This window comes from Chlorocebus sabaeus, chromosome 7, assembly GCF_047675955.1.
Source record: "Chlorocebus sabaeus isolate Y175 chromosome 7, mChlSab1.0.hap1, whole genome shotgun sequence".
NCBI classification, from domain to species: Eukaryota; Metazoa; Chordata; class Mammalia; order Primates; family Cercopithecidae; genus Chlorocebus; species Chlorocebus sabaeus.
Genome location: NC_132910.1, coordinates 54,685,499 through 54,700,559, shown reverse-complemented (window position 1 = coordinate 54,700,559; position 15,061 = coordinate 54,685,499). Strand labels below are relative to the sequence as shown.

General features: G+C 35.0%; 1 protein-coding gene across 8 annotated transcripts in view; it reads left to right on the top strand.

Annotated features, from left to right (window-relative positions):
- The window catches only part of CENPE (centromere protein E), an 87,906-nt gene that overhangs the window by 45,454 nt on the left and 27,391 nt on the right, over positions 1-15,061 (top strand). For 2 of the 8 annotated variants that reach the window (XM_073017527.1, XM_037990463.2), the window contains 13 exons: positions 835-1,125; positions 2,382-2,660; positions 2,808-2,966; positions 3,137-3,421; positions 3,851-4,138; positions 4,734-4,892; positions 6,194-6,352; positions 6,998-7,288; positions 7,708-7,866; positions 8,042-8,173; positions 9,681-9,782; positions 11,758-11,976; positions 14,257-14,454. In XM_073017527.1, coding sequence (XP_072873628.1) covers positions 835-1,125; positions 2,382-2,660; positions 2,808-2,966; positions 3,137-3,421; positions 3,851-4,138; positions 4,734-4,892; positions 6,194-6,352; positions 6,998-7,288; positions 7,708-7,866; positions 8,042-8,173; positions 9,681-9,782; positions 11,758-11,976; positions 14,257-14,454 — 2,721 coding nt within the window. Of the gene's footprint in view, positions 1-834; positions 1,126-2,381; positions 2,661-2,807; positions 2,967-3,136; positions 3,422-3,850; positions 4,139-4,733; positions 4,893-6,193; positions 6,353-6,997; positions 7,289-7,707; positions 7,867-8,041; positions 8,333-9,680; positions 9,783-11,757; positions 11,977-14,256; positions 14,455-15,061 lie in introns of all 8 variants that reach the window. The other 6 variants (XM_007999428.3, XM_007999426.3, XM_007999432.3 and 3 more) reach the window with 5 other exon arrangements.

Sequence of the window (15,061 nt, the reverse complement as noted above, 5' to 3'; positions counted from 1 at the left end):
GAAAAAAAAATCCCTTAATTCCAATATGGTAAATGCAGAAATATGCAAAATTACATGGTACCACTAATTTATCATGGAAAGAGAAATCAATCTATACACATAGAAAAATTAAGACATAGCATTGGAGCCCATCTGAAAATGGAAATCATACACTTATTGGGTTATAGTTTGCTCAACTATGGTTTTTCTCTTATAGCATTTGGAAACTAGTGGAGAAATAAGAAATATGCAACAGACTGCTAGTAAAGTATAAGGATTGGTTCACTTTGGGTCTGAGCTAGAAAGAAGGAAAATTATGACAGAATATGACTACCAGAAAAGTCATGAATAGCTTTAGCAGGAATTCAGGGAAAATGAGTAATGAGGAGTTTGTGATCCAAGGTAGGCCTTAGGGTTCAAAATGACTTTCCTTGCCGTGAAAAGTATCCTGATCTTTTCCCTTTAAATATTTATAATAGCCAGCCGGATGCAGTGGCTCACACCTGTAATCCCAGCACTTTGGGAGGCCAAGGCAGGCAGATCACCTGAAGTCAGGAGTTTGAGACCAGCCTGGCCAACATGGTGAAACCCCGTCTCTACTAAAAATGCAAAAATTAGCCAGGCATAGTAGCACACACCTGTAATCCCAGCTACTCAGGAGACGGAGACAGGAGAATTTCTTAAACCCAGGAGGCGGAGGTTGCAGTGAGCTGAGATCGCGCCACTGCACTCCCACCTGGGCAACAGAGTGAGACGCCATCTCAAAAAAAAAAAAAAAAAAATATATATATATATATATATATATATGATAATAATCTGCAGATAGTAACCTTGGCATTTTATGAATGTCCTAAGATCCCAGTGCTTAATGAGGAACGGGAGTTACTTCCTAATGTGAAAGAAGTCAGTGAGACTCAGGAAACTGTGAATGAACTGGAGTTATTAAAAGAACAGTCCACAATCAAGGACTCAACAACACTGGCAAGCATAGAAATGGAAAGGCTCAAGTTGAATGAAAAATTTCAAGAAAGTCAGGAAGAGATAAAATCTCTAACCAAGGAAAGAGACAACCTTAAAATGATAAAAGAAGCCCTTGAAGTTAAACATGACCAGCTGAAAGAACACATTAGAGAAACTTTGGCTAAAGTAAGTTTCATATTTTCCTCTCATTTTAATAACGGTCTTATAAGAATCAAGGCTTGTTTTGTGTTATAGTTATAATGTTTGTTTTATAATTGTGTTACCAGTTTTTTAATTTCTCTTAATCATGAAATGACTAGAACAGAACAATTAAAAATTGCTTATAAATACCAAGAACCTATTGAAACAGAGATGTTTCAGAGAAAAGAACTGTTTTCTTAAATATTAAAAAAAAAAAATTTAGAAAAAATAATTCTAAATTACAAGAAAGGGTGAAACCAAATATGAGATTGTTTTATTTTCTTCTTTAAACCTGTTCCTTTAATGTTTCATAAGGCACTACTCGCTTTTCTCATTGTTTTAGTCAGAAATCTGGGAGCTATCCCTATTAATATCTCCTCCTCTCTGCTTATTTTATAATCCAGTTTCCAAATCTTGTTGATTTTAGTGTGTGTTTTAAAAATCATCCTGCTTTTCTGTCCACACTGCCACCACCCTAATCCAACTCAACATCATTTCTTTCCCTGGGTATCTGTAGTAGCCTCCTAACTTGTCTTCCCATACTCATTCTTACACTTCTCTAATCCAGTTTCTACACTGGGCCTAAATGATCCTTTCTTACATTATTTTAATACCTTATTGCTACTTTTTAAATAAAGACCAGGATTCTCTATGTGGCCTATGAGGCCCAAGGTGCAGATCTTACCGGTCTTATTTCAATTTACTCTTCTTCCTATTCTTTGTTCTCCAACCACACTCATGTATTGCTCTTCCTCAGCTCATGGCTTTCAGATTCTCATGTCTCTCTACCTGCAGTACTTCCATACTCCTTTTAGCCTAACTAATGCTCTCATCCTTCAGATCTCAGTTAAAGCTTTCTCTCCTCTAGGAAGCCCTTTCTAATCGTTCACAATAGATTATATATGACACTTGGACCCTAGGAGAAGTCAACATCTCTGTTTGGTAAGATTCGACATCATATCTATCTTTGTCCTTAAAGTATAAGTGTCAAAAAGAGAGAGATCCTGTAAGTCTCATGATTTTATCTCCAGCCTCAAATAAGATGCTGACAACACAGTGAGACCTCAATTTTTAAAAGGCGTTAAATGCCTGAGTAATGGAAGAGTGGGAGAATGGAGAGATTGCTCTGTAAATGAGGCATTGAATCCTGCCTTAATTGTTTTAGAAAGCATCCTGATTTATTTTCCCCTAAAACACAGTATCTCTGGATATCAACTATACTGTTTTATGATTCTCTTAAGATCCAAGAGTCTCAAAGCAAACAAGAACAGTCCTTAAATATGAAAGAAAAAGACAATGAGACTACTAAAATTCTGAGTGAGATGGAGCAATTCAAACCCAAAGATTCAGCACTACTAAGGATAGAAATAGAAATGCTCAGATTGTCCAAAAGACTTCAAGAAAGTCATGATGAAATGAAGTCTGTAGCTAAGGAGAAAGATGACCTACAGAGGCTGCAAGAAGTTCTTCAGTCTGAAAGTGACCAGCTCAAAGAAAATATAAAAGAAATTGCAGCTAAAGTAGGTTTCATCTTTTCACCATGTTTTTAAAAAATATTTTGTAACCAAATATTTTTATAAACCCTAAATATTTGGAAAAGGGAGTTAATTACAGCATCATAGTTATAATGTTTCTGTAAATTTATTGAATTTCCTCTAATAATAAAGCACCTGGAAACTGAAGAGGAACTTAAAGTTGTTCATTGTTGCCTGAAAGAACAAAAGGAAACTATTGATGAGTTAAGAGTGAATATTTCAGAGAAGGAAACTGAAATATCAACCATTCAAAAAGAATTAGAAGCAATCAATGATAAATTACAGAACAAGGTAAATTGGGGATGAAGAAACAGTGGGAGGAAAATGGGTGGGGGTGGAGTAGCTAACTGGATTATGAAGATTGCTGTTTAGCATACTTAATTGTTTTGGAAGACAACCTTTTCCCCCTGTGTGTGTGTGTTTACATTTTTTTTTACTATTATTTTATAATTATGTTTAAGATCCAGGAGATTTATAAGAAAGAGGAACAACTTAATATAAAACGAATTAGTGAGACTCAGGAAAACGTGAATGAACTGAAACAATTCAAGGAACATCTCAAAGCCAAGGATTCAGTACTACAAAGTATAGAAAGTAAGATGCTCGAGTTGACTAGCAGACTTCAAGAAAGTCAAGAAGAAATACAAATTATGATTAAGGAAAAAGAGGAAATGAAAAGAGTACAGGAGGCCCTTCAGATAGAGAGAGACCAACTGCAAGAAAACACTAAAGAAATTATAGCTAAAGTAAGTTTCCATCTTACTTTTTTTGGATACAGAAATAGTGTTAAGGTGATAATGATGGTGTTCTTGTGATGTTTTATTGATTTTCCTCTAATCATAAGGGACTGGAAATAAAAGAGGAATCAAAAACTGCTTATATTCAACTTAGTACCAATAAACTGTTAGTAGACAGAATATTTCAGAGAAGACAACTCAAGTAGCAAATATTCATTGGGATTTAGGAAATTCTGATGGTGAATTATAGGAAGAAGTGGGACTTGTTTTGTTAAATTGGAAAATGACATCTAATTATTGTTACTCATATCCCTTATGAAAGAAAGCAGTTTATACTTTAGATTACAATGTAAAAATGATTGCCTTATTTTAGGGACAATTCTTCCTTTTCCTAAAAAAATTCTGCCTGTGTTGTAACTTACTTTATAATTTTCTCAGATGCAAGAATCTCAAGAAAAAGAATATCAGTTTCTTAAGATGACAGCTGTCAATGAGACTCAGGAAAAAATGTATGAAATAGAACACTTGAAGGAGCAATTTAAGACCCAGAAGTTAAACCTGGAAAACATAGAAACGGAGAATATAAGGTTGACTCAGATACTACATGAAAACCTTGAAGAAATGAGATCTGTAACAAAAGAAAGAGATGACCTTAGGAATGTGGAGGAGACGCTCAAAGTAGAGAGAGACCAGCTCAAGGAAAACCTTAGAGAAACTATAACTAGAGTGAGTTACCATCTCTCTATACCTCTAGTAACAATGGCATTGTGTCCTAAGAGAAAAATCTGCCATAGGGTTGGTGGGAGTATAAAATTGGTCCAATATTGAGGAAAGTTGGTGGTGGTATATTTGGTAATGCCTTCCAATTTTTTCAAAAGGTTTATTCATTGATCCACAAGTCAAATTGTAACTATCCTCCACACATTTGCACAACTGTATAAAGATATTTGTAGGATATTCTTTGCAACAAGTTGTATTAATGAAATAACACAAACAAAAACAGGGAAAATTCTAACCATCCATTGGTAGGGGACTGGTTAAATAAGTGCAGCATATTCACATCATGGAATACTATGCCACAAATAAAAAATGTAGTAGAGCTGTAGTGCTGATTTGAAGTGTGAAGTGTCCTGTTAGGGAACAGGGTAAGTTCAGGAGTAATGTATCTAGAATGTATTGACATCTAAAAGTAGCTTAGAGGGTGAGGACTAGGAGGCCTCAGAAGAGGGTGGAAGATTTTTTACCTCCTGCCTTATACCTTTCTATACCGTGTGAATGGTATTACTTTCAATGTATTATTTTTATTTTTCTATTAATAAAGGACCTAGAAAAACAAGAGGAGCTAAAAATTGTTCACATGTATCTGAAGGAGCACCAAGAAACTATTGATGAACTCAGAGGGATTGTTTCAGAGAAAACAAATGAAATATCAAATATGCAAAAGGACTTAGAAAACTCAAATGCTGCCTTAAAAGCACAGGTTTTTTTTTTTTTTTTAAGTTATCTCAGTTACTGAGAGTTTGAATCAAATCTTTTTGTGTAATGAAACAAGATATGAAGTACCCTAAAATTGAAGGCAAGTGAGGACTTACTTGCCTACTCATTTTAGAAACTGTCATTGATCTTTTTGTGTCTGCTGATATCCTGACTTATTGTGTGATTATCTCAAGATAAAAGAACTTCAGAAGAAAGAACATTTTTTTGTTTGTTTTTTGAGACAAAGTCTCTCTGTGTCGCCTGGAGTGCAGGAGCATGATCTCGGGTTCAAGCGATTTTACTACCTCAGCCTCCCAAGTAGCTAGGATTACAGATGCATGTCATCAAACCCAGCTAATTTTTGTATTTTTAGTAGAGACAGGATTTCACCGTGTTGGCCAGGATGGTCTCGATCTCCTGACCTCATGATCCACCCGCCTCGGCCTCCCAAAGTGCTGAGATTGCAGGCATGAGCCACCAGGCCCAGCCTCAACTTCTTAAAGTAAAAAATGATCTTAGGGAAATTATGTATCAATCAGGTCAGTTAAAGAAGTGACTAGAGGCCTAGAATGTAACTCTGGAAAGTGTAGAAATGGAGAAATTAAGATTGACTCAGAAGCTTCATGAAAACCTTAAGGATGCAAGATCTGTTACTAAGGAAAATGATGGCTTAAGAAGAGTAGAGGAAACCTTTAAAATTGAGCGAGACCAAGTTAGGGAAGGTCTTAGAGAAATAGAAGCTAAAATAAGCTCATTCCTCTCTCTAGCAATTCAATGTATTGTCTTCTTACAGCAATGAACCCTTCTTTGAACCAAGTATGACTGTTGGCAAGAATAAAATGATACAGCCTTTTAATTTGGTACTGTTCTTGAAAATGTTCAAGTCTGCAATTAGCATTTTCTTTATGGACTTTAGCCTACATATGTACCATTAAAGGACTGTGTGTGTCTATATACAAACACAACATATACATATACCACAGGTTATTTATTATAGTGATTTTAAAATTAAAAATGTGAAACAATCTAAATGTTCCTCGGAAGGAAACAGTAAATATAAACAGTATGTCAAAATACTATGCAATACTTAAAAAAAGTAATATATGTGTTATGTGTTTGCCTCTGAAAAGCAGAAGTAGAGTGTTAAGAGATGAGGACGGGGAAGAGAAAACCTGTAACTTAAAAACAACAGCAAAGATATAGAGTAACACTATTATTATTTTTACTAAGAAAATATATCACTTTATTTTTAAAAAACTAATATTAAGATATGTCACTGTTTTTAAAATTTCTCTAATGATAAAGGATCTGAAAAAACAAGAGGAACTAAGAATTGCTCACATGCATCTGAAAGAGCACCAGGAAACTATTGACAAACTCAGAGGAATTGTTTCTGAGAAGACAGATAAAATATCAAATATGCAAAAAGATTTAGAAAATTCAAATGCTAAATTACAAGAAAAGGTATTTTTGTGGGGGGATTGTTTGATTGGATATCTGATTTGTCTGTGCCTAAAATTGTTGGGGATATAAAATGGTTCAACCACATTGGAAGACACGTTGGCAGTATTTACTAATGCTGGACGTAACCTGCCTGAGGCCCACATTTCCACTTATTGGGTATGTACCTCAGAGAAAAGAGTACATACATACGTCTATAAAAAGACACAAGAATGTTTATAGCAGCCTTATTTAAACTAGCAAAAAACTGAAAACTCAAATGTTCATCAGCAGGAAAATGGATACATACATTTTGATATCTAAGTTCAAAAGCAGGCAAAACTGAACCAGGATGATAAAGGTCAGAATAGTGGCTATCTCTAGGAAGGGGCACGCAGAAACTTTATGAAGTGCTGGAAATATTCTCTGTTTTAATCTAGGTTGTAGTTTCATAGATTTATTCCTGTGTCAAGAATAAATTAAGTTATACATTGAAGATTAGCATGCTTTATATATGTTATACCTCAAAAGAAAGTAAAATTCTATGTGGAATTGTGCAGGATATCAGTGAGAGTAACAGGGGTAGACAGTTGTCTTAATCAATTTAGAAACTATTATTTATCTGTCCCTAAAAAGCCACCTAACATATTATTTTATGATTATCTTAAGATTCAAGAACTTAAGGCAAATGAACATCAACTTTTTAAGTTAAAAAAAGATGTCAATGAGAAACAGAAAAAAGTGTCCGAAATGGAGCAACTAAAGAAACAAATAAAAGACCAAAGCTTAACTCTAAGTAAAATAGAAACAGAGAACTTAAATTTGGCTCAGAAAGTTCATGAAAACCTTGAAGAAATGAAATCTGTAATGAAAGAAAGAGATAATCTAAGAAGAGTAGAGGAAACACTCAAACTGGAGAGAGACCAACTCATGGAAAGCCTACAAGAAACCAAAGCTAGAGTGAGTTGTGTTCTTTCTTTACCCTACCATTATATTCACATATTTGGGCAAAAATACAGTCTTCACTGCAGCATTGTGTGTGGTGACCAAAACCTAGAAGTAATCTAACTGTCCACCAATAAGGCACTATCTGTATAATGGATAACTAAGCATAAGAATGGAAAACTAAGCATAAGAATGGTGTACTCTTTATGTGATATTGATTTAGAAAGATGTCCAAGTGGTGTGAAAGGAGAAGGCTATGGAGGAGGCTACCAGCAGGAAATTTTACTTTACTGTTCTAATTTGGGAGGTTGTATAATGCTTGTTTTTAACTGTGAGTGTATAGTTTTTAAGATTTTGTTTAAACTCATTAATTATTAAGTAAAGGTAATGTGCTTTTATGTCATTACATTTCTTGATTTCTTCTAACAATAAAGGATCTGGAAATACAACAGGAACTAAAAACTGCTCATATGCTATCAAAAGAACACAAGGAAACTATTGATAAGCTTAGAGAAAAAATTTTAGAAAAGACAACTCAAATTTCAAACATTCAAAAGGATTTAGATAAATCAAAAGATGAATTACAGAAAAAGGTATGTGTTGTTTTGTTCTTCTTTTGGAAGTAACTTTGTCCGAATTATTCGTGGAATTAAAAAGATATAGATACAGATATGTAGATACACATGTGCATATAGAACACAAGTAGACACTATTTTCCTTCCTTGAAGAAACTGCTTACATTCTAACTTGTTTTACAATTATCTCAAGATCCAAGAACTTCGGAAAAAAGAACTTCATCTGCTTAGAATGAAGGAAGATGTCAATATGAGTCATAAAAAAATTAATGAGATGGAACAGTTGAAGAAGCAATTTGAGGCCCAAAACTTATCTATGCAAAATGTGAGAATGGATAACTTCCAGTTGACTAAGAAACTTCATGAAAGCCTTGAAGAAATTAGAATTGTAGCTAAAGAAAGAGATGAACTAAGGAGGATAAAAGAATCTCTCAAAATGGAAAGGGACCAATTCGTAGCAACCTTAAGGGAAATGATAGCTAGAGTGAGTTCAGAATCTTCCCCTGTGTAGTAACTATTAATAAGAATTAAGCTTTTTTGAAAAGAATTACAATGTTTTTATTTCTCTTTCTGGAAATTTCTATGAACAGTAAAGGATAGTGGGAAATGGTTACTATAATTTTCACACAATAGAAAACAGTTTTAAAAGAAGCAAAAATATTTTCAGAAAATAATATTTAATTATTTTTATAAAGTGTTAAAGCAGACTATTTCCCTTTATATAACATTTTAAAGTTTTTTTTTTAAATCAAGAGATAGCATTATTCTAAATGGAGAAATATTTGAAAGATTAGATTTGTAAGAGAGCAAATATTCCCATTTCTCTACCTATACATGCTGGAGTTCTAGAGTTGGGCTCTTATTGGTGAAGTTAAAAGGAAAAAAAGGCAAGATAAATATAAAAATTAAGTTCCTCTGGTATGACTATTTTTAGATATTCAGAATTATATGTCTTAAAATATCTAATTAAATCCTCTTTTTAAAAGTAACAAAGTTCAGACAAATAAGTTGATTAAAATCTGTAAAAATATTGTTTATTCTCATTTCTTTATATGGGCCTTAACTAAGTTTATAAAGAGATTTAATTGATTCAACAAATATTCTTCTAGGTACTGTAGTGAACAAGATAAATAAGTGGGAGAAAATGTTTTTGTTTCACTTTATACTTTTTAATCAGAAATGCAAAATGTACACAGAATATGAACTTTTCCAAGGGGCTGGGAAGAATATATGACTAGGGTTTGAAACACAATAGACAGTACAGGTGATTTTAAGTATATTTGGTTGGTGGCAATAAGGTGCTTTAGGATAAAAGTAAGTGCCCCTGTTAAAACTACAAGTGAATAATGCAGAGATTTGGAAGAGTAGGAATCAGAAATTAAAATCTAATTTGTTTGTTTTCCTGGTTATTTGTTCGTTTATTTATTTATGTATTTATTTTTATAGAGACAGGGTCTCACTATGTATCCCAGGCTGGTTTTGGGCTCCTGAACTCAAGTGATCCTCCTGCCTCGGCCTCCCAGAGTGCTGGGATTACAGGCATAAGCTACCATGCCTGGCCCGAAAATCTAATTTGTAGCTGTGAAAACAAATCCTATCTCCAAAAATTATATGGTTTTTCTACTTTTTTCCCAGTGAGTTGAGGTCACTCCCTATAAAACTTACTGGTACTGTTATTTATTTTCTGATGATTTTAACATTGCTTTTGAGTTACAAGTGTAATACTTAATTCCATTATTAAAATGTCATGTAATTTAAGTGTCCTGTTAGACATTATATGTGAATATAGTCATGACAAAAGCCCTGTTTATTTTATTTTCTTTTTACCAAAGCAGGACCAACAGAACCACCAAGTAAAACCTGAAAAAAGGTTACTAAGTGATGGACAACAGCACCTTACAGAAAGCCTGAGAGAAAAGTGCTCTAGAATAAAAGTAAGTACCTCCTGTTAAAACTACAAATCATTATTGGTTCCCTTCCAAAGACTTACCAAAACCTAAAGTGGAATTGAAGGAACCTCTGGAATGAATAGATAGTGCTCAGTATTTTTCTAAACATTGTAACCTAGTACAGGTATGTATGTGTAATGCACACATACACAAACAACAATGGGACCTTGTGAATTTAAGTCCTCACCAGAAAGGTAATACTTGAGCAAATACCTGAAGGAGGTAAAGGGTCAGGCCATACAGATGTCTGAAAAGACCCTTATAGGCAAAGGGAACGGCGAGTACAAAGTTCCTGAGGCAGAAGACTCCGTGGTGGTTCAAGGAACATCGAAAAGGGGCAAGCTGCTAACAAATGAGTTCAGAGAGTTATCAGGGAAGAGGCACGCTGTGGGACACGAAAAAAGACTTTGAGTTTTATTAAGTGAGATGGAGATCCTTTGGTGAATTTTTACCGCAAGAGAAACATAATCTGACTTACATTTTAAAGGGATGACTCTTAATTGTTATATTGAAAATAGAGTGGAAGCAGGAAGACCATTATAAAAACTAATTTCAATCACCCAGGCAGAGATCATCCTGGCCTGTCCCAGAGAGGGAGCAATAGAGGTAGTGAGAAGTGTTGAGATTCTGAATATACATTCAAGGGAAAGCCAACAGGATTTGCAGTCACACCTGTTGGAATGCAAGATCTCTAAGGACATTTCTGTTTTGTTTATGACTGTATCGTTTAGCACATGCGTGACATAAGTCAGTGTTCAATATGCTGCTGTATACCGTAGCTGATTCATCCTAAAACCAAAAACAGGAATCACCTCTCCAACACTCCAGATTGATTAACATCTAGCTTTTCTTAAATTATTAAAAATAAAGGGCTCATTCTTGTGAGAACGCCCTTGTTTTATTGTTTAGCACCCTAAACTAAACATGTTACCCACTACATGATTACAGCAACTTGAATTTTACATATTTCTCTACCTGTGCTCTGACCAGTGTGTCACCTGGATAGCCTCAAGTCACTTGAGTCTATGGGCCCAGGTTTATTGCTTGTCTACTGTATGCCGCGTACCGTACTGGGTGTTTTACCTCATGATATAGGCTTTATTGCTCCGTTCATAAACAAGGAAACTGCGGCTCAGAAAGGAAGTTTAGCAGTTGCCCAAGGTTACACAGCTAGTAAATTGGTAGAATCTCAATTTTAAACTAAGTCAGACTTGTATCTGACTTATTTCAAAACTTGGGTGTAAAAACATTTTTATAAATATAATTTTGTCTCCTTCAAGCTAAATGACTGTGTCTGTTTTATAGATTACATAGATATATAGGTATAGATCATATATTTTACTTGACCCCAGAAAACTTTGTGGTAATTATTGTGGTCTTCCTGTTGTGAAAATGGCTCAGTGACTTCCCCAGTCAAGAAGTGGCACAGCTGGAACCTGAACTCTACATCTGATAAAGGGATAGAAAACAGACTGTAGGCAGATAGTAGGATTGTGTGAAGTATCTATACCAAGCTGACAAATAGGTGGTTTGATTCTTAATCACTTGTTTTATCTGCTAACTCCGACTGCCTACTGTAAACATAAACCAGCACTGAACCATGAACTATAATACATACTTAATTGAATTTACTCAAATTTCTCATCAGACTTTGTCAATGTTGATTCAAATCATGAATATTCAAAAAACTAAAAGAAAATGCATCAAAATGTTAAGAATGGTTGGTCCTGGCTTTCTTTGTTATATTTGCTTAAATTTTTTAAATTGCCATAATGATTATCTATTATTTCTGTAATCCAAAATGACAAGAGTTTCCTTTTGTTTTTAAATACAAAGATCTTTATCTCTGCCCTACAGAAAATGTTAAAGCGTGAGTTTTGTTACAATTCTAGAGTTGTAACTACTTATTGTTATATTAGAATGAATTGTTACAAATTGAGTGAATTCTCATTTCCTTTAGGAGCTTTTGAAGAGATACTCAGAGATGGATGATCATTATGAGTGCTTGAATAGATTGTCTCTTGACTTGGAGAAGGAAATTGAAATCCAAAAAGAGCTTTCAATGAGAGTTAAAGCAAACCTCTCACTTCCCTATTTACAAACCAAACACATTGAAAAACTTTTTACTGCAAACCAGAGATGTTCCATGGAATTCCACAGAATCATGAAGAAACTTAAGGTACCATCTTTTTTAGTAATATCCTTGTAAATATAGCTGTAAATTTCAGTTATAAACATCAATGTATTTAAGTCCTGCTTCGGGTGCCAGCATATTTGCTATTTAGTATTCTTACTACCAAATTAAAGATTATGTGAGTCTGAGCACAGTAATATGTAGGATAGTCAATACACCTATCACCTGGTCATTCAACAACACCTGAACTCTGCCTGTGGGCCTGGACATTTTGTCAGGGTGCTCAGGAGACAGATGATAGTTAACATCTCAAAGATCTCATAGTCTGGGGTGAGACAGACATATAAACAGGTATTAAGTGCAATGATAGAAGTGCATGCAAGTTATATGACGTACTAAATAAAGTTACAGAAGATGAAACTGTAGTGGAAGCCAGACTCAATAACAAAGCTTGGGGTCCTTTTTGTAGATGGGGAATCATTAGACAGTTATTTTAAGTGGTGGTGGTAACAGGATCTGATTACCACTTAAGTACTAAACTAAAGAATAAAGAAGAAATGAGTTTGAGGGAGATAAGCCTAGTGGCAGAAAGCAATAAGAGGCAGTTACAGTGGTCCAGATGAGATTTTATATGTGACTGTACTACTAGGGAAGGTTTCATAGGGCTAGAGAGGACAAACAAGGTTAAAGAAATATTTAGCAGCTTAAAATAGCAGGTCTACATAATTGATAGTGGACATAAGGGAGAGAAGTTTAGATGGAGTTCTTAGATTTGGGCTTAGTGAGGTTTGTGGATAGTGGTACCATTAACTAAGATTCAAAAATAGAAAGAGAAACAAGGTAGGTGATGCAGGAGATTGTTTAATTTGAGATGTTTGGGGGCTGAAATACGTATGATGGAACATCCAAGAAGAGAAACCAAGTAGACATTTAGATGTGAGTTTGAGGTTTGGCAGGAGGAAAATAAGGACTAACATTTGAGACTGATCAGCATATAGGTGATAGATAATACATTTGTAAGATCATCCAGGAAACATAATGAAGAGTAAGAGCCTTAGGATAAAAACAGAACTCTGGAAAAGATAAATGTCTAAGAGTCAGTAGCAGAAAAGTGAGCAACACATGGGTTAAAGGTTGGAAAAGTCAAAGATAACAGGAGAGAACCTAGCAAAAGTGCTGCTACCCAAATCAGTGGAGAAAAGCATGTCAGAGATGAAGTTATGAGTGGCAAATACTTCAGAGAGTCAGAATATGGACTGAAGATATTCTCTCAATGTGGTGATAATAGAACTCATTAGTGATCATTGTCAGAACAGTTTCAATTGAGTAGTTAAGGAAGAGACCAGATTATAATAGGTTAAGGAATGGTGGAAGTTGAGGAATAAGGAAGCTGTTATCTACCCTACATGGGTAGATTGCCCTTCAGGCCCTGGTAATTCTTCCACAAATCCTGGTAATCAGACATCTAGAATTATTCATGAAGTCCATGAGACATATGACATTCAAATTGTTGTGTCCTTGAAGCCAAATATCTAAATATGCTTGACAAGGAAGTCTTTTTTGTTTTGTTTTTGAAATGGAGTCTTCCTCTGTTGCCCAGGCTGAAGTGCAGTGGTGCGATCTCAGCTCACTGCAAGCTCCGCCTCCTGGGTTCATGCCATTCTCCTGCCTCAGCCTCCCAAGTAGCTGGGACTGCAGGTGCCCACCACCACACCTAGCTAATTTTTTGTATTTTTAGTAGAGACAGGGTTTCACCACGTTAGCCAGGATGGTCTCCGTCTCCTGACCTTGTGATTCGCCTGCCTCGGCCTCCCAAAGTGCTAGGATTCAGGCATGAACCACTGTGTCTGGCCAACAAGGAAGTCTTGAGACATGTAACATCATCTTCTGGGTTACCCAATCAGGGTTACCCAATCAGGGTTGGCAGGATAGGATGTTGAAAATTAGTCTCATGAGTTTAACTGGGAAACCCAGGTGATTGGCAATGTAATTAGCCAAAAACGGGGCGATAGAAAAAGGAGGACTTGTAGAAAAAGGGATCATGTTACATTTTAAACATGTTGAATTTGAAGTACTTGTAAGACATCCAAGAAGTATATCTAATAGGAAGTCAGAAATAAGGAAGTATAGGTCTGGGAGTTAGTTATTCTGCTAAGATACTCAGAGGAAAAAAATGGGGATAGAGAGAAGCTCTTTCCTTTTTCCTCACTTGTGAGAGGATATAGGTAAATAAGAGATGTCATCCTATCTCAGTCTCAAGGATTAAAACTTCCTGTAAATGTGACAAAATTTTCATTTTCCAATTTGTTTAATTTTTTCTGCAAGTATGTGTTAAGCTATGTTACAAAAATAAAAGAAGAACAACATGAGTCCATCAATAAATTTGAAATGGATTTTATTGATGAAGTGGAAAAGCAAAAGGAATTGCTAATTAAAATACAGCACCTTCAACAAGATTGTGATGTACCATCCAGAGAATTAAGAGATCTCAAATTGAACCAGAATATGGATCTACATATTGAGGTATAATTTATTTTAAATGGATTTAATTAGATTTTAAGCCTTTTTATCAAGTAGAAAGGTACTTTTTCATGTGTTTAGAGCTATTTTCATTTACCAGAAATTGAAAATAGGTTGCAGAGTGATACCTGGCCAGACATAAAGACTGGCAAATAATGGACTAGCCTCCCTTCAGACCTCCACAGATACAGGAAAATTTCTTAGGTCTGTACTAGGAGTCAGAAACTTCTTTATTGCAACAACTCCACATGGAATGTGTTACTTTTATTCATCTGTGTGAGGCTGGCATCCAATTCCCAACATGTATGTAAGGTCTGCTAAATGTACTAAAAAGCTACATTTAGAAACACTTCATGAAGCCAGCTCCAGTGGCATGCCTATAATTCCAGCCACTTAAGAGGCTCAGGCAGGAGGATCACTTGTCTCCAAGAATTCAAGACCAGCCTGGGCAACATAGTGAGACCATCTCAAAAAATAAAAATTAAGATGCACTTCAGGTATTGTAGCAATTAGTCACAAAACTGTCATTTTTACAAGTTTTTATTTTAATAGGTACAATCTGTTACATCACATATACCGCCCAAATTATATTATGCAAATAACTAGAATA